We start from the raw sequence: 19,748 nt of genomic DNA on the forward strand, positions 1-19,748 counted from the left end.
TTTAGCGCTAGTATGCCTTGTATTGTCGGTTGCCTAGGTGACGCGATGTCACTTCCGGTTCCGGCATGTGTTCCACTGATAGCGCAGCGCTGTGTTCTATGGATCTACTTGTTCCCAGCTACCGTACTTTGATATAGCATCCCAACACACCCTACATTATTGATTCTGGTATGTCTGAAGCTGATGACTATAACATACCTCCCAACTGTGTCCATACTTGAAGAGGGACACATGCGTGGCAATGCCGCGCACGCTCCCGATAAAGGGGTGTGGCCTAAGAAAAAGGGGAATGGCTTCGCGGGAAGACCCACGATCGCAAGCCACTCCCAGTTTCGTCACTGAGGGGGCATGCCCAGAGCTCTGTGAGCCGCTGGCCTGCCCCCTTTCCTCCTGTCTCCACTGAATAGGAACTGTCCCGCGAAAATAGGGACAGTTGGGAGGTACGCTATAATACTATACATTGTTTGCTAGACACTTCCTCTCTGTGAGATGACAGGAAGTGATGTCATGGGGAGTGCCTTTGCCTGTGATTACATTGGGTATAAATTAGAGATGAGCGCCTGAAATTTTTCGGGTTTTGTGTTTTGGTTTTGGGTTCGGTTCCGCGGCCGTGTTTTGGGTTCGACCGCGTTTTGGCAAAACCTCACCGAATTTTTTTTGTCGGATTCGGGTGTGTTTTGGATTCGGGTGTTTTTTTCAAAAAACCCTAAAAAACAGCTTAAATCATAGAATTTGGGGGTCATTTTGATCCCATATTATTATTAACCTCAAAAACCATAATTTCCACTCATTTTCAGTCTATTCTGAATACCTCACACCTCACAATATTATTTTTAGTCCTAAAATTTGCACCGAGGTCGCTGGATGACTAAGCTAAGCGACCCTAGTGGCCGACACAAACACCTGGCCCATCTAGGAGTGGCACTGCAGTGTCACGCAGGATGGCCCTTCCAAAAAACACTCCCCAAATAGCACATGACGCAAAGAAAAAAAGAGGTGCAATGAGGTAGCTGTGTGACTAAGCTCAGCGACCCAAGTGCCCGACACAAACACCTGGCCCATCTAGGAGTGGCACTGCAGTGTCACGCAGGATGTCCCTTCCAAAAAACCCTCCCCAAACAGCACATGACGCAAAGAAAAAAAGAGGCGCAATGAGGTAGCTGTGTGAGTAAGATTAGCGACCCTAGTGGCCGACACAAACACCGGGCCCATCTAGGAGTGGCACTGCAGTGTCACGCAGGATGTCCCTTCCAAAAAACCCTCCCCAAACAGCACATGACGCAAAGAAAAATAAAAGAAAAAAGAGGTGCAAGATGGAATTGTCCTTGGGCCCTCCCACCCACCCTTATGTTGTATAAACAGGACATGCACACTTTAACCAACCCATCATTTCAGTGACAGGGTCTGCCACACGACTGTGACTGATATGACGGGTTGGTTTGGACCCCCACCAAAAAAGAAGCAATTAATCTCTCCTTGCACAAACTGGCTCTACAGAGGCAAGATGTCCACCTCATCATCATCCTCCGATATATCACCGTGTACATCCCCCTCCTCACAGATTATCAATTCGTCCCCACTGGAATCCACCATCTCAGCTCCCTGTGTACTTTGTGGAGGCAATTGCTGCTGGTCAATGTCTCCGCGGAGGAATTGATTATAATTCATTTTAATGAACATCATCTTCTCCACATTTTCTGGATGTAACCTCGTACGCCGATTGCTGACAAGGTGAGCGGCGGCACTAAACACTCTTTCGGAGTACACACTTGTGGGAGGGCAACTTAGGTAGAATAAAGCCAGTTTGTGCAAGGGCCTCCAAATTGCCTCTTTTTCCTGCCAGTATAAGTACGGACTGTGTGACGTGCCTACTTGGATGCGGTCACTCATATAATCCTCCACCATTCTTTCAATGTTGAGAGAATCATATGCAGTGACAGTAGACGACATGTCCGTAATCGTTGTCAGGTCCTTCAGTCCGGACCAGATGTCAGCATCAGCAGTCGCTCCAGACTGCCCTGCATCACCGCCAGCGGGTGGGCTCGGAATTCTGAGCCTTTTCCTCGCACCCCCAGTTGCGGGAGAATGTGAAGGAGGAGATGTTGACAGGTCGCGTTCCGCTTGACTTGACAATTTTGTCACCAGCAGGTCTTTGCACCCCAGCAGACTTGTGTCTGCCGGAAAGAGAGATCCAAGGTAGGTTTTAAATCTAGGATCGAGCACGGTGGCCAAAATGTAGTGCTCTGATTTCAACAGATTGACCACCCGTGAATCCTTGTTAAGCGAATTAAGGGCTGCATCCACAAGTCCCACATGCCTAGCGGAATCGCTCCCTTTTAGCTCCTTCTTCAATGCCTCCAGCTTCTTCTGCAAAAGCCTGATGAGGGGAATGACCTGACTCAGGCTGGCAGTGTCTGAACTGACTTCACGTGTGGCAAGTTCAAAGGGCATCAGAACCTTGCACAACGTTGAAATCATTCTCCACTGCACTTGAGACAGGTGCATTCCACCTCCTATATCGTGCTCAATTGTATAGGCTTGAATGGCCTTTTGCTGCTCCTCCAACCTCTGAAGCATATAGAGGGTTGAATTCCACCTCGTTACCACTTCTTGCTTCAGATGATGGCAGGGCAGGTTCAGTAGTTTTTGGTGGTGCTCCAGTCTTCTGTATGTGGTGCCTGTACGCCGAAAGTGTCCCGCAATTCTTCTGGCCACCGACAGCATCTCTTGCACGCCCCTGTTGTTTTTTAAAAAATTCTGCACCACCAAATTCAAGGTATGTGCAAAACATGGGACGTGCTGGAATTTGCCCATATTTAATGCACACACAATATTGCTGGCGTTGTCCGATGCCACAAATCCACAGGAGAGTCCAATTGGGGTAAGCCATTCTGCGATGATCTTCCTCAGTTGCCGTAAGAGGTTTTCAGCTGTGTGCGTATTCTGGAAAGCGGTGATACAAAGCGTAGCCTGCCTAGGAAAGAGTTGGCGTTTGCGAGATGCTGCTACTGGTGCCGCCGCTGCTGTTCTTGCGGCGGGAGTCCATACATCTACCCAGTGGGCTGTCACAGTCATATAGTCCTGACCCTGCCCTGCTCCACTTGTCCACATGTCCGTGGTTAAGTGGACATTGGGTACAACTGCATTTTTTAGGACACTGGTGAGTCTTTTTCTGACGTCCGTGTACATTCTCGGTATCGCCTGCCTACAGAAGTGGAACCTAGATGGTATTTGGTAACGGGGGCACACTGCCTCAATAAATTGTCTAGTTCCCTGTGAACTAACGGCGGATACCGGACGCACGTCTAACACCAACATAGTTGTCAAGGACTCAGTTATCCGCTTTGCAACAGGATGACTGCTGTGATATTTCATCTTCCTCGCAAAGGACTGTTGGACAGTCAATTGCTTACTGGAAGTAGTACAAGTGGGCTTACGACTTCCCCTCTGGGATGACCATCGACTCCCAGCAGCAACAACAGCAGCGCCAGCAGCAGTAGGCGTTACACGCAAGGATGCATCGGAGGAATCCCAGGCAGGAGAGGACTCGTCAGAATTGCCAGTGACATGGCCTGCAGGACTATTGGCATTCCTGGGGAAGGAGGAAATTGACACTGAGGGAGTTGGTGGGGTGGTTTGCGTGAGCTTGGTTACAAGAGGAAGGGATTTACTGGTCAGTGGACTGCTTCCGCTGTCGGCCCAAGTTTTTGAACTTGTCACTGACTTATTATGAATGCGCTGCAGGTGACGTATAAGGGAGGATGTTCCGAGGTGGTTAACGTCCTTACCCCTACTTATTACAGCTTGACAAAGGGAACACACGGCTTGACACCTGTTGTCCGCATTTCTGGTGAAATACTTCCACACCGAAGAGCTGATTTTTTTGGTATTTTCACCAGGCATGTCAACGGCCCTATTCCTCCCACGGACAACAGGTGTCTCCCCGGGTGCCTGACTTAAACAAACCACCTCACCATCAGAATCCTCCTGGTCAATTTCCTCCCCAGCGCCAGCAACACCCATATCCTCCTCATCCTGGTGTACTTCAACACTGACATCTTCAATCTGACTATCAGGAACTGGACTGCGGGTGCTCCTTCCAGCACTTGCAGGGGGCGTGCAAATGGTGGAAGGCGCATGCTCTTCACGTCCAGTGTTGGGAAGGTCAGGCATCGCAACCGACACAATTGGACTCTCCTTGTGGATTTGGGATTTCGAAGAACGCACAGTTCTTTGCGGTGCTACTGCTTTTGCCAGCTTGAGTCTTTTCATTTTTCTAGCGAGAGGCTGAGTGCCTCCATCCTCATGTGAAGCTGAACCACTAGCCATGAACATAGGCCAGGGCCTCAGCCGTTCCTTGCCACTCCGTGTGGTAAATGGCATATTGGCAAGTTTAAGCTTCTCCTCCGACAATTTTATTTTAGGTTTTGGAGTCCTTTTTTTACTGATATTTGGTGTTTTGGATTTGACATGCTCTGTACTATGACATTGGGCATCGGCCTTGGCAGACGACGTTGCTGGCATTTCATCGTCTCGGCCATGACTAGTGGCAGCAGCTTCAGCACGAGGTGGAAGTGGATCTTGATCTTTCCCTAATTTTGGAACCTCAACATTTTTGTTCTCCATATTTTAATAGGCACAACTAAAAGGCACCTCAGGTAAACAATGGAGATGGATGGATACTAGTATACAATTATGGATGGACTGTCGAGTGCCGACACAGAGGTAGCTACAGCCGTGGACTACCGTACTGTACTGTGTCTGCTGCTAATATAGACAGGTTGATAAAGAGATGTAGTAGTAGTATGTATGTATAAAGAAGAAAGAAAAAAAAACCACGGGTAGGTGGTATACAATTATGGACGGACTGCCCAGTGCCGACACAGAGGTAGCTACAGCCGTGGACTACCGTACTGTACTGTGTCTGCTGCTAATATAGACTGGTTGATAAAGAGATGTAGTAGTAGTATGTATGTATAAAGAAGAAAGAAAAAAAAACCACGGGTAGGTGGTATACAATTATGGACGGACTGCCGAGTGCCGACACAGAGGTAGCTACAGCCGTGGACTACCGTACTGTACTGTGTCTGCTGCTAATATAGACAGGTTGATAAAGAGATGTAGTAGTAGTATGTATGTATAAAGAAGAAAGAAAAAAAAACCACGGGTAGGTGGTATACAATTATGGACGGACTGCCCAGTGCCGACACAGAGGTAGCTACAGCCGTGGACTACCGTACTGTACTGTGTCTGCTGCTAATATAGACTGGTTGATAAAGAGATGTAGTAGTAGTATGTATGTATAAAGAAGAAAGAAAAAAAAACCACGGGTAGGTGGTATACAATTATGGACGGACTGCCGAGTGCCGACACAGAGGTAGCTACAGCCGTGGACTACCGTACTGTACTGTGTCTGCTGCTAATATAGACTGGTTGATAAAGAGATGTAGTAGTAGTATGTATGTATAAAGAAGAAAGAAAAAAAAACCACGGGTAGGTGGTATACAATTATGGACGGACTGCCCAGTGCCGACACAGAGGTAGCTACAGCCGTGGACTACCGTACTGTACTGTGTCTGCTGCTAATATAGACTGGTTGATAAAGAGATGTAGTAGTAGTAGTATGTATGTATAAAGAAGAAAGAAAAAAAAACCACGGGTAGGTGGTATACAATTATGGACGGACTGCCCAGTGCCGACACAGAGGTAGCTACAGCCGTGGACTACCGTACTGTACTGTGTCTGCTGCTAATATAGACTGGTTGATAAAGAGATGTAGTAGTAGTAGTATGTATGTATAAAGAAGAAAGAAAAAAAAACCACGGGTAGGTGGTATACAATTATGGACGGACTGCCCAGTGCCGACACAGAGGTAGCTACAGCCATGGACTACCGTACTGTACTGTGTCTGCTGCTAATATAGACTGGTTGATAAAGAGATGTAGTAGTAGTATGTATGTATAAAGAAGAAAGAAAAAAAAACCACGGGTAGGTGGTATACAATTATGGACGGACTGCCCAGTGCCGACACAGAGGTAGCTACAGCCGTGGACTACCGTACTGTACTGTGTCTGCTGCTAATATAGACTGGTTGATAAAGAGATGTAGTAGTAGTAGTATGTATGTATAAAGAAGAAAGAAAAAAAAAACACGGGTAGGTGGTATACAATTATGGACGGACTGCCGAGTGCCGACACAGAGGTAGCTACAGCCGTGGACTACCGTACTGTACTGTGTCTGCTGCTAATATAGACTGGTTGATAAAGAGATGTAGTAGTAGTATGTATGTATAAAGAAGAAAGAAAAAAAAACCACGGGTAGGTGGTATACAATTATGGACGGACTGCCGAGTGCCGACACAGAGGTAGCTACAGCCGTGAACTACCGTACTGTGTCTGCTGCGACTGGATGATAAATAATGATATAAAAAATATATATATATCACTACTGCAGCCGGACAGGTATATATTATATAATGACGGACCTGCTGGACACTGTCTGTCAGCAGAATGAGTTTTTTTATAGAATAAAAAAAAAAAACACCACACAAGTGAAGTCACACGACGAGTGTTTAACTTTTTCAGGCAATCACAATATAGTATACTATACTACTAACTATACTGGTGGTCAGTGTGGTCAGGTGGTCACTGGTCAGTCACACTGGCAGTGGCACTCCTGCAGCAAAAGTGTGCACTGTTTAATTTTAATAATAATATGTACTCCTGGCTCCTGCTATAACCTATAACTGGCACTGCAGTGCTCCCCAGTCTCCCCCACAATTATAAGATGTGTGAGCTGAGCACAGTCAGATACGAGTGTTTAACTTTTTCAGGCAATCACAATATAGTATACTATACTACTAACTATACTGGTGGTCAGTGTGGTCAGGTCACTGGTCAGTCACACTGGCAGTGGCACTCCTGCAGCAAAAGTGTGCACTGTTTAATTTTAATAATAATATGTACTCCTGGCTCCTGCTATAACCTATAACTGGCACTGCAGTGCTCCCCAGTCTCCCCCACAATTATAAGATGTGTGAGCTGAGCACAGTCAGATATATACATAGATGATGCAGCACACTGGGCTGAGCAGTGCACACAGATATGGTATGTGACTGAGTCACTGTGTATCGTTTTTTTCAGGCAGAGAACGGATATATTAAATAAAACTGCACTGTCTGGTGGTCACTGTGGTCAGTCACTAGTAAACTCTGCACTCTCTACAGTTCTACAGTACTCCTAAGCTCCAGTAAATCAGGTCAATCTCTCTCTCTCTTCTAATCTAAATGGAGAGGACGCCAGCCACGTCCTCTCCCTATCAATCTCAATGCACGTGTGAAAATGGCGGCGACGCGCGGCTCCTTATATAGAATCCGAGTCTCGCGAGAATCCGACAGCGTCATGATGACGTTCGGGCGCGCTCGGGTTAACCGAGCAAGGCGGGAAGATCCGAGTCGCTCGGACCCGTGAAAAAAAACATGAAGTTCGTGCGGGTTCGGATTCAGAGAAACCGAACCCGCTCATCTCTAGTATAAATGTCCTAGCATGTGTGCATGCTGCTTATGATGCTCTAGAACTTTTCTAAAGGTATTGGTGAGTGCCCTCTGTTCAAGTGCTTTATATTTGGATTTATCTCCATGGAGTGGAGTAGTACCAGGTTGGATACACTGCTAGTGGATTTGTGCCGATTCCCAAATACATACATATAATAGATCTATCTATCTAATGTATACAGGGCTGGCCCGAGCCTAATTTTTTTTGGTAAGCAGAATATAATTGGACTCCACCTAAGGCTGATGTTACATCATGGGATCTATGCTTCAACATATCCGGTAAACCCATTGCATACCTAGTGACTGTTTACACAGAAAAGTGTCCTAGCCAAGTTTCCTGAACTATACAGGAGTACAGAAGTGGAACTTCTCTTGTATTGCAATATACATATACATCTCTATTTGTGGCAATAATCCATGTACTGTTTATTATTTTTGCATCTGCATATTTTAGAGAAGGGATTTTATTCTCTTATACCTTGTTCACACTGCCATGAAAAATCCGGGTTATTGCACGTGAATGCGCAGTAATCCGGGTTTATGTGCAGTGTGAACGGGGGTCCTGACAAATTCCCAAGTCGTCTGACCCGGTATTTCAACCTGGGAATAAAGAAGGGTTATTCCCGGGTGAATACCGGGTCAGGCGCAGTTTGATGGCAGTGTGAACGGGGTTAAGTGTTCCTGGGTCCATGCGATCTGGGACCCTTCCACACTATTGGAGCAGGCGGTGCTTGTAGATCATCTGATCTCCAAGCGCCGCCCCCGCATGTGACCCGGTGACGTCATCGACGCGGCAATATGCTGTGTCGGGGCAGCCAGTCTGAACGAGGTCTCAAGCGGGTTGCACCTGGGAAGGTCTCGTGCACGAGTCCCGGGTGCAACCCGCCAATTGTCAGTGTGAACACGGTATTAGTTTTAGATAATAAAATCAGATTATTTTAATTTTAAACCAACTGTCCATTCATTATTTATTACAGGGGACCAAGAAAAGAGATATTGGAAAAAAGACTCTTTTGTGGGAGCACTCTAATTCAGAGGTTACAGTATAATTTGTATAACAATTTAATTCGTAAATATTAAAATTAGATTCTATGAGTGACCATATGTGAACAAAATAGCTTAGCGAAAATATGGATGAATTATGTTATTAGTGATCTCAAATACCACAGTCTGTAAGTTGCCGGAAATAGAGATCTGTGGTGCTTCTGTCACCTTGCTCTTGCATAATATCTCTTATGTAATGTATGACCATCATTTATTCTGCTAATATCCATTGCAGATCATTATAGGCGCAGAGAATTTAAATCATTGGTCACATGAATCCAAGTGTCGGGTAGCATAAAGTTGAGTGCCACTGTATCCGATAGCCAGTTTATTGCAGTACCAGGGTGTTCAAAGGAGGTCTCCCGTCCTAGTACTAACCCGGCCTTTCACTGCTTAGCTTCCAAGTTCAGAAGAGATTGGGCATCTCCAGTGAAGTATGACCGCAATTATTAGGCTCCTCTCTTTGGTCACTCCAAATATATGCCGTGTGGCTACTATATATTGGGGATAAAGAGCATATGTAACGTAAATGTTACAGACAAAAGAGATTACATGCAGTCATCTGGCTACTCAAACTGTGACTCGGCGGCCACAATTAATCTGTAAAGGGCAATTTATATGGAGAATTCATATAAACCATATACCATCTTTAGATGGGTTTGCCTTGTACCAATGATATCTGTAACGCAATGGTTACAAACATAAGAGATTACGTGCAATCAGCTTATTAATCAGTATGTGAAACGGCGGTCTTCAAAAATAATTATATACATGCAATCACCTAATTAGTCAGTTACTCAGCATGTGACACGACAGTCACAGAAGAAACATCAATAGGTTCAAGGATAATATATGTGGGAAAAAATCATATATACCACATACCATCACAGATAGATTTACCTTATGCCTAAGCAAAAATAAAGTGCAATCAGCATGTGACACGGCGGTCACCGAAAAGAATTATATACGTGCAATCACCTTATTAATCAGCAGCTGATTAATCAGCATGTGACACGGCAGTCACAGAAGGTTTATATACGTGCAATCACCTAATTACTCAGCATGTGACACGGCAGTCACAAAAGAAACATCAATAGGTTTAAGGATAATATATGTGGGAAAAATTCATATAAACCACATACCATCGCAGATGGATTTACCTTGTACCTAAACATAGAGCTTTAGATCACCAGTATGGCCATACCAGAATATCCTGTGTCTTAATGCCAATTATAGTTTTACTGTAAGAAACAGCGTGTAGTTATGGTATGATAGCAGACCAGGACATTTATCAAAGCGATACCAGCTCCCACTAACTGACCCCTCTATACCACATGATTGCATGTATATAATTATTTTTGATGACTGCCGTGTCACATACTGATTAATCAGCTGATTGCACGTAATCTCTTATGTTTGTAACCATTGCGTTACAGATATCAGGGTTAGTACTAGGACGGGAGACCTCCTTTGAACACCCTGGTACTGCAATAAACTGGCTATCGGATACAGTGGCACTCAACTTTATGCTACCCCACACTTGGATTCATGTGACCAATGATTTAAATTCTCTGCGCCTATAATGATCTGCAATGGATATTAGCAGAATAAATGATGGTCATACATTACATAAGAGATATTATGCAAGAGCAAGGTGACAGAAGCACCACAGATCTCTATTTCCGGCAACTTACAGACTGTGGTATTTGAGATCACTAATAACATAATTCATCCATATTTTCGCTAAGCTATTTTGTTCACATATGGTCACTCATAGAATCTAATTTTAATATTTACGAATTAAATTGTTATACAAATTATACTGTAACCTCTGATTTAGAGTGCTCCCACAAAAGAGTCTTTTTTTCCAATATCTCTTTTCTTGGTCCCCTGTACTTGATACTTTTTGACTCTAGGGAGCACCACTGAAAGCAACATATTGTGATATTAGGATAGATTATTATAATATCTACAGTTGCCATATATTGAAGTAATTCAATTTAAATTCAGTTTTTCAGAGGCTATTAATTGTTTGATTTTTCTGGACTAGTGCGGTTCCCTCCCAAACCCCATTTCCTAAACTGTATATTGGCTGATAACTCAGCTTTCCAGGGACACCTGCACGGTCATACCATCAAGGGATTTGTGTTTTCTTCTCTTAGGATACCCTGTCCCGTGCACATAATTTCATTTCAGGAGTTGACCAATATATTATATTATGAGTTTCAGTTTAAGACAAGAGCTTAGCTCAAGACGTAAAAACAAGGATAACTTGGATGACATCTTTCCAAGCGATCTGGTGGACACCGAACCCCACATTAGTTGGGAAGAGGACTTTCAAAAATTGAACCTGGCATTAAGGAAACAAATTAGGACTAATTGGGATCTTTCAACTTTAAAAAATTATATTAAGAATAAAATATCCCCACGTGGCCTCCGTCCAAGAGTTTTCCCGACATTTGATTTGGCTAGCGAGAATCTGACAAAAGAATGGGAACATATCCTTTTGAAATGTTCCAATGAATTTATGAATGTTCTAATTAAACATAATAATCTTATTTTGGAGGAGTGTGAACGCAATCTAGAGGAACTGGGTAAGAAATTGGAAAGTTGGGAGAAGGACCCTCAATTCCAACGCTGTTTTGAGAAAAATAAACTGGAACTCCAAGCTTATGAACAGACCATTATAGACAGAAAGAAGACCAAATACGCGAGAGACAAAAGAGATTTTGCTTCCGGGAAAATCTTCAAATGGCAAAAACCATCCTGGAGAAAAGATCCTCCTAAACATACAGGCCAATACTCGTCATCTGAAGCCGAAACATCTGGAAAAGAAGATACCCCTGAATATACCACAGAGGGATATCCCAACTCCAGAAGTGACACACCCAATAACCCTCAGAACTCAGCCTCTTTTTTAGGGGATTCCCGAATAGGAAGAGGCAGACAAAGAGAGGGAAGACGAGGCGGGGGCGCAAAAAGAAGAGGACCGCGACAATGGGATTCCTCACCCCCAACGACCCGCAACACATACAGAAGACAACACCAACAGGATCGATGGTAACTCAGACTTGTAATGACGACTCCAAATTAAAAATTATTAACCTCTCAGATCATGAACTCACACAAGCTCAAGAATCCGTACTTCATAAAGGCTTGACCTTCTCTCCTACAGTACATTTTGACAGATTCAAGTGGGAAAAAGATCTTAAGTTATTTGGTAGGAAGTTGCTATTAACAAAATTATATGCTGAAAAGGAAATGATTTTACCATCACCCTCAGAATCCCAATCTCCAGGCTTATCTCAGATGGAACAAGAAGCTCTTGCTGCAATACAGGAACTTGAACAAGAACAAAATCGGTATACTGAAGAGGATCCCACAACTAGACCCATTTGTAAAAAGAAGTCTACTTACTTTCCGCAAGAGCAAATCTGTCCTGAGGTACAGGTCTTCATGAAGCTGGTAGCCAAAGAATTTCATCAAATTCATATAAATAAACACAAGTGGCTGGGTCATTCTAACCTTACTCGACAAGAAAGAACTGCCATAAGAGAAATAGACATGGCAAGATGTTGTCATTAAGTCCTCGGACAAAGGAGGCAATGTTGTCATCTGGCCTAAAACGGATTACATTAAGGAAGCACAGCGACAACTTGATACAACTAACTGTTATAAACGAATATTACTTAATCCACTTCAAAATTACAAAACAATTTATGAAAACATTCTTAATCAAGCACAAGCACAAGGTACAATCACTAAACAGGAGTATGATTATTTATTGACACAGAATCCCAAGATCCCTACCTATTACATGCTGCCTAAAATACATAAAAACATCAAGACCCCACCAGGAAGACCTATTGTGTCTGGGATAGGGGGATTAACAGAAAAGGCGAGTATCTTCCTTGACCTACACCTCCGACAATATGTTCTGGATCTTCCCTCATACGTCCAGGACACAACCGATATATTAAGGAAAGTGCATGATTTAAGATTAGAAGAAAATCAATACCTGGTGTCACTGGATGTTGAGGCACTGTATACCTCGATAGGTCATAAAGATGGGATAAGAGCAGTAGAATATTTTCTACATAATGAAAGTAAGAAGGACTTTCATCTCTTTCTGATTAAGTTACTCCATTTTGTGTTACATTTTAATATTTTTTACGTTTAATGACAAATTCTACCTCCAAACAAGGGGTATGGCTATGGGGGCGGCTTGTGCGCCCACATATGCCAACATATTCCTCGGATGGTGGGAAAAAGAAATCATTTTCAAAGACCACAATGACATGTTTACAACTCATGTCGCTATGTGGAATACATACATAGATGACATTTTTATGATCTGGGAAGGTGACCTACAATTGCTGCACCAATTCATAGAACATCTAAATAAAAATGATCTCAATATTCGCCTGACACACAGTATAAGTCAATCAGAACTACCATTTTTGGACTTGATGATCTATAAGAACCCCGAAGGAATGATTGCCACAAAACTATATCGGAAGAGCACAGCAACAAACACTTTACTACATCAGACTAGTTCTCACTTTCCCCCAACCATAGAAAATATCCCAAAAGGGGAATTTCTTCGTCTCCGCAGGAACTGCTCAGATGATAAGGAATTTACAACACAAAGTGCAGAATTGACCAAAAGACTATGCGATAGAGGATACAGTAAAACCTCAATAAAAAAAGCCATTAAAACTGTCAAAACCATCAAAAGAGAGGATATAATTTTCAAGAGAGAACAAAAAGGTTCAAGTACCGATAACACCATTCGTTTTGTTGGTAACTTTTGCCAAGAATGGAAAAAGGTTAACACAGCAATACAGAAACATTGGCATATCCTGCATGCAGACCCTACCCTATCAAAAAACCTGGGCCCTAAGGTCGCCATGAGTTGGCGCAGATCCAAAAACCTTAAAGACAGGCTTGTGTGTAGTCACTTTCAAAAATGTCCTACTAAAAGACCAATAACCACCGAAACACATCCCTGTGGTAAATGCAAAGCTTGCAAATATATTGATCCAACGAAGGAAATAGAAGACAAATTTGGGAAGATGATACAAATAACAGACTATATTAACTGTCAAACTGAAGGTGTTATTTATTGCTTAAAATGTAGTTGCAACCAAAAATACATTGGCATGACATCTCGTCCATTTAAACAGCGTATCCTAGAACATGTAGGATCCATACGTAATGCCATCACGGACAAGGCCAAGATGAAACAATTAACGTCAGTCGCTCGCCATTTTTACACCTATCATGAAAGCAGATGGGAGGAGCTCAAAATCTTTGGCTTGCTGAAAATCAAACTTGGAATACGAGGAGGCAATTTAACGGAGAACCTACTGAAAAGAGAGAGTGAATGGATCTTTAAGATGGGATCCCTATACCCAACAGGCATGAATGAAAACATAAATTATGGGGTATATCTGAATTAATGTCAATATATAAACAAATTATTTTTTTCTTATCAACAATTTAGTTTTTTTCTCTCCAGTTTCGGCTAATGTGCATAAAATATTTGGCTATACAAAAAATTTCTTAAAACATCCTATTTTTTATACATTTTATGATTTACTCTTTCACCACTGTTAATCACTTTCCCATAATGTATCAATCTTTCTCACTATGGGCTCCTCTTATATTTATTATTTCTGCCCTCTTAAATTAATTTAGTATTATCACATGTAAGTGCAATATTTTGAGTATATTTCTCCCTATTCCCTTGCCCTCATTTCATAACCCTTCCTCTCACTTTCTTTTCTTCACTGTTTTCTACCCCATATATCCCCTTTACTCTGTTTTCCACTTCTCATTCCCCTTCTCTATCACACAAATTAGCATCACAAAATGTATTGGATATCTCATGTATTTTCTTAGATTTAATTATCACTAGACTACACCTCTATTTTCTAATTAATTATGGTTGTCACTGCTGTATAGCAAGCTCAACCAAAAATTGGTAAGCAATGTTCACTACCAGCACTACATAACTAAACACTCATTTTTGTCACCTTATCCATCATAAAGTATGCCTAGGTAAATCCATATATATACAACATATTTTTGTTTAATTAATTACTTGTGAATACCAGTCACCGAAGTGTTAATAGTAACAATCTGGGAAACTAACATAATTGACTCCTTGAATCTATGAGTCAATGATAAGATTGGTGGATCAGAGTGTCTATCAAAAAGATTATCCAATCAGCTATGAGCCCTGCTCTACATAAACTGAAACCTCCAGTGATCACACTACGTCCTGTGATCAAGCTTACCCTGCGAAACGTACGTCAGGACCCCGCGATCACGTGATGCCCACACGTGACCGCGCTAGCCGGAACACATAGAATGTCACCAGGCAACGGCCCCAAGCCACCGCTCACTTGAAGCGAGACTACGGACACACGCCGCTGGAGTCCCCGGAGCCTCTCTACGGCCAAAAGCGGGACGAGCAGCGCTAATACTAGCACCGGTACCGTATATACCCCACACCAAAGTGAAACTTATTCACACTACACTTATGCAACTCCACTGCATGGGTCTGAAAGGCTGTTATTTTCCTGCTCAACAGTCATCTGACATTTTCCTATTTTGCAACAATTGTCATATAGAACTCTGAGTATTAGAGACATCACATTTTAGTCCAACATCTTTGTTGATATTTGGGAAACAATTGTTCATTGTAGCAATTAACCTTCAATCAGTCTCACAATAAGAGCTCTATGCAGTGGATCTTCTCCAAGTATATTAATGTCATGAGCACTTTCTGTAGGTTTTATATATAACCTGCTGTGATACAAACTTTCCCCATCCCCCCCCTTTTTTTTCTGTGGTATAGAGGGGTCAGTTAGTGGGAGCTGGTATCGCTTTGATAAATGTCCTAGTCTGCTATCATACCATAACTACACGCTGTTTCTTACAGTAAAATTATAATTTGCATTAAGACACAGGATATTCTGGTACGGCCATACTGGTGATCTAAAGCTCTATGTTTAGGTACAAGGTAAATCCATCTGCGATGGTATGTGGTATATATGGATTTTTCCCACATATATTATCCTTAAACCTATTGATGTTTCTTTTGTGACTGCCGTGTCACATGCTGAGTAATTAGGTGATTGCACGTATATAAACCTTCTGTGACTGCCATGTCACACGCTGATTAATCAGCTGCTGATTAATAAGGTGATTGCACGTAATCTCTTATGTTTGTAACCATTGCATTACAGATATCATTGGTACAAGGCAAACCCATCTAAAGATGGTATATGGTTTATATGAATTCTCCATATAAATTGCCCTTTACAGATTAATTGTGGCCGCCGAGTCACAGTTTGAGTAGCCAGATGACTGCATCTAATCTCTTTTGTCTGTAACATTTACGTTACATATGCTCTTTATCCCCAATATATAGTAGCCACACGGCATATATTTGGAGTGACCAAAGAGAGGAGCCTAATAATTGCGGTCATACTTCACTGGAGATGCCCAATCTCTTCTGAACTTGGAAGCTAAGCAGTGAAAGGCCGGGTTAGTACTAGGACGGGAGACCTCCTTTGAACACCCTGGTACTGCAATAAACTGGCTATCGGATACAGTGGCACTCAACTTTATGCTACCCCACACTTGGATTCATGTGACCAATGATTTAAATTCTCTGCGCCTATAATGATCTGCAATGGATATTAGCAGAATAAATGATGGTCATACATTACATAAGAGATATTATGCAAGAGCATGGTGACAGAAGCACCACAGATCTCTATTTCCGGCAACTTACAGACTGTGGTATTTGAGATCACTAATAACATAATTCATCCATATTTTCGCTAAGCTATTTTGTTCACATATGGTCACTCATAGAATCTAATTTTAATATTTACGAATTAAATTGTTATACAAATTATACTGTAACCTCTGAATTAGAGTGCTCCCACAAAAGAGTCTTTTTTTCCAATATCTCTTTTCTTGGTCCCCTGTACTTGATACTTTTTGACTCTAGGGAGCACCACTGAAAGCAACATATTGTGATATTAGTATCGATTATTATAATATCTACGGTTGCCATATATTGAAGTAATTCGATTTAAATTCAGTTTTTCAGAGGCTATTAATTGTTTGATTTTTCTGGACTGGTGCGGTTCCCTCCCAAACCCCATTTCCATTCATTATTTATGTAATTCAGCCAGTGCTGGTATACCCACTTGTTTTCTTGTATTTGCTATGTATTAAGGGATTTTAGACCATCCCTATACCAGCTGCTTTTGACAGCGCACTTGCAAATTTTTACTTTGTCAATTCTCTGACAGTTGAATAGCGCCTGGAATTAGCTCCCGGTGCTATTCAATACAGCACCAAGTGACAATTGTCAGGAATTCTTCTCTCACCCCCGGGGATGCGAGAGGAAAACCGACAAAAGTCCTGCCGCAAGGCTGATTCTGTCGGGAATCAGCATCGTGTCGGGGAGTTAAATCGGAGAATGCCCCTTCTCCCGACAAATCAACCTGTTAAGTCCGGGAGAACGGCCATTTGCAGACTTAACATGAGCTGAATTTAATAGCGATGGGAGAATTGAATCGACCCCATTGACTATAAAAATGATCTCTACTTATTAGCACTTTAAGGCATGTTTATCAAAACTTGAAGAGAGATAAAGTACAAACCAATCAGCTCCTGTCATTTTTTTAAACAGACTGCAAGCAGTTAGCTGATTGGTTGGTTTCTTTTCAGTGTGACTCTGCCTGTGTACACTAGCATTGCAGCAGTGGCCCATGCAGCATGATGTGTCCATCGTGAGCTGATTATTCTCTTCTTTTACTGTATATATCAAGCAAAACTGTGTCTATTAGCTATAAGACACCATACCAGTCGCAGCTTCTCTGACACCAGGGCGCAGCCATATTGGGGCTGGCGGAAACAGATGTATTCATCCCGGAGCACTTTCGTTTCACAAAAAAAATAAAACTAAATAACAAATGGCTCCGAACAAGCCGACACTTCCCCAAGCACCCGGCACGTCAGACGCGTTTATACCGAGCATATTATTCTATAGGACAGGGAGTCCGCGCTGCAGCTGGCGAGGAGAGACGAATGTGCGGGCGGAGGCGGAAGCCTGCGCATCGCCATTTTGTGCCGAGTTCTGCATCTGCTGCAGTGACGGAGGCCTGACCCTGTCCCCAGCAGCGCCGTAGGCCGAGGGAGGATTTCGGGATGTATTCTGCGGGCACACGGAAGAAGAGCAGCGGGAAGGCCCCGGCGGCCGAGCTCCTGGTCTTCGGCTACGCGTGCAAGCTCTTCCGGGACGATGAGAAGGCGACGTTCCACGAGCAGGGGAGACAGCTCATCCCGTGGATGGGGGAAGCCCAGATCCTGATCGATAGGTCGGTTGGACGCTTATGACTATTGCCTAACGTAACCCAGTGTGATCTGTATTATGTTTCCAGTGGCTGCACTCAGCCCTCCGCTGCTAGACTGGCCCGCAGCGCCCTGCCATTGCCGGCTGCCTGTGTGTACACTTATGTAGCTACACACACACGAAACCATGTGATTCCATGCTCACTTGTGTTTCCCAATGCATGCAACCCCCCCCCCCTTCATGTTACATCTAGTATAATTGTCAGCAGGTGTCATGAAGGCTACATGTGTAACCTGGTTGGGAAATACCTTACAGAACCATTTCTGTTCTCATAGTCTGGTCCTCTGCATACATGTAGCCTGTGCTCAGGGGCATGGCTGTGAGGCCTTTCTACCAGTGATGGGACAATAAGCCCAGAGCCTTGCAGAGGAATGGTTACATTTCAGTTCATTTCTATCAGTAACAGTATCTCTATATGTGAAAGTACAAGGCAGTGCTGAGTATCTGGCGTTTTCCACTGATCTATGTGCACAGGTTATTGTGTAACTGGTTTGCCAAGTTTTTTTTTTTTTTTTAAATTTAAAGTTCTGTCTTCTTCTACAACAGGCTTATTAAAAAGCTGCTAAACAGGCGATTGTCATTTATTCCCATACAGTGCTTTACTGTATGGGAACAAATTGGTCCTGCCAGCCAACTAGTTATGTGGCCAGCCTCATACATTTGTTTGTCATTTAATTTATATGATTTACTACAAATATAGGGGCAGATGTATTAACCTGGAGAAGGCAAAAGGAAATGATAAACCAGTGATATGTGCAAGGTGATAAAGGCACCAGCCAATCAATCAGATCCTAACTGTTAATGTACATATTGGAGCTGATTGGCTGGTGCCTTTATCACCTTGCACATATCACTGGTTTATCACTTCCTTATGCTTTCTCCAGGTTAATACATCTACCCCGTAATATGTAAACTCCATTATCATTGAAAAGGTTACCTTTTTTTCTTTTTCATTACTATACTCCTGTTATTGTGTTTACTTAATAAAATGGTTTAAACATTTCTCAAACCCACCACCACCACCACAAACAGTGTCGCGCCTTCAAAAATGATGGGACCGCTGAGCAGCTTACATTATTTATGACATTATTAAGATGTACACTGCTCCCTATTCATAGGGCTCGATTCAATACTAAGGGAGTTGATTAGCGTCGGGAATTAGCTCCTGGGGCGATTCAATACAGCGCAATGGTAAGTCGGAGAATGCCCGTTCTCCCAGACTAAACAGGCTGTTTTGTCTGAAGAACCAGCATTCTCTGACTTCACTGCACAGTGCGATGCAGTTTCCACCGCGCTAAGGGCAGAAATCAATATTTCGCCTGCATTTTTGGCGGATGTCTGCTCGTATCGGTTCCGGGGGTGTGAAAAAAATTCCTGTCATCAGGTGTCACAGCGTGCTGTATTGAATAGCGTCGGGCGCTAATTCCCAGCGCTATTCTATTCTCTTCGTATTGAATCAAACCCATGGCCTCTACCTTTACAGGCTTTAGAGGGCATAAAAAATTAATTCCAGGTTAACTTTTTGAATTTGGTTTAGTACTTCATAGGCTAGTACAGTGGATCCCAAACAATCTGCCCTAGAGTATAAAAAAAAAATTAATGGCACCCCTAAGCCAAAAGTTTCTTATTGAGAAATTTAGAAAGAAATATTAAGTTAAGTAAAATGTTTCTGTTATCAGTAGGTTCAGTTGTTTGGTGGGAGATAAGATT

At 42.8% G+C, this 19,748-nt stretch overlaps 1 protein-coding gene, 1 long non-coding RNA gene and 2 pseudogenes across 4 annotated transcripts in view; 2 read left to right on the forward strand and 2 right to left on the reverse strand.

The window, feature by feature from the left end:
• Positions 1-17,652, reverse strand: part of LOC135069170 (uncharacterized) — a 51,229-nt gene extending 33,577 nt beyond the window's left edge. The window contains exon 1 of the long non-coding RNA XR_010255364.1: positions 17,489-17,652. This is a non-coding gene — a long non-coding RNA (uncharacterized LOC135069170). The remainder of the gene's footprint in view (positions 1-17,488) is intronic.
• Positions 8,925-9,044, reverse strand: LOC134933106 (5S ribosomal RNA; annotated as a pseudogene).
• Positions 16,084-16,203, forward strand: LOC134933112 (5S ribosomal RNA; annotated as a pseudogene).
• The window catches only part of SFSWAP (splicing factor SWAP), a 323,193-nt gene continuing 321,087 nt past the window's right edge, over positions 17,643-19,748 (forward strand). The window contains exon 1 of one of the 3 annotated variants that reach the window (XM_063964656.1): positions 17,643-18,003. In XM_063964656.1, the coding sequence (XP_063820726.1) occupies positions 17,834-18,003 (170 nt within the window). In that variant the 5' untranslated portion in view covers positions 17,643-17,833. The remainder of the gene's footprint in view (positions 18,004-19,748) is intronic. The other 2 variants (XM_063964653.1, XM_063964654.1) reach the window with 2 other exon arrangements.

The sequence above is a fragment of the Pseudophryne corroboree genome, chromosome 1, assembly GCF_028390025.1.
Source record: "Pseudophryne corroboree isolate aPseCor3 chromosome 1, aPseCor3.hap2, whole genome shotgun sequence".
Lineage (NCBI taxonomy): Eukaryota > Metazoa > Chordata > Amphibia > Anura > Myobatrachidae > Pseudophryne > Pseudophryne corroboree.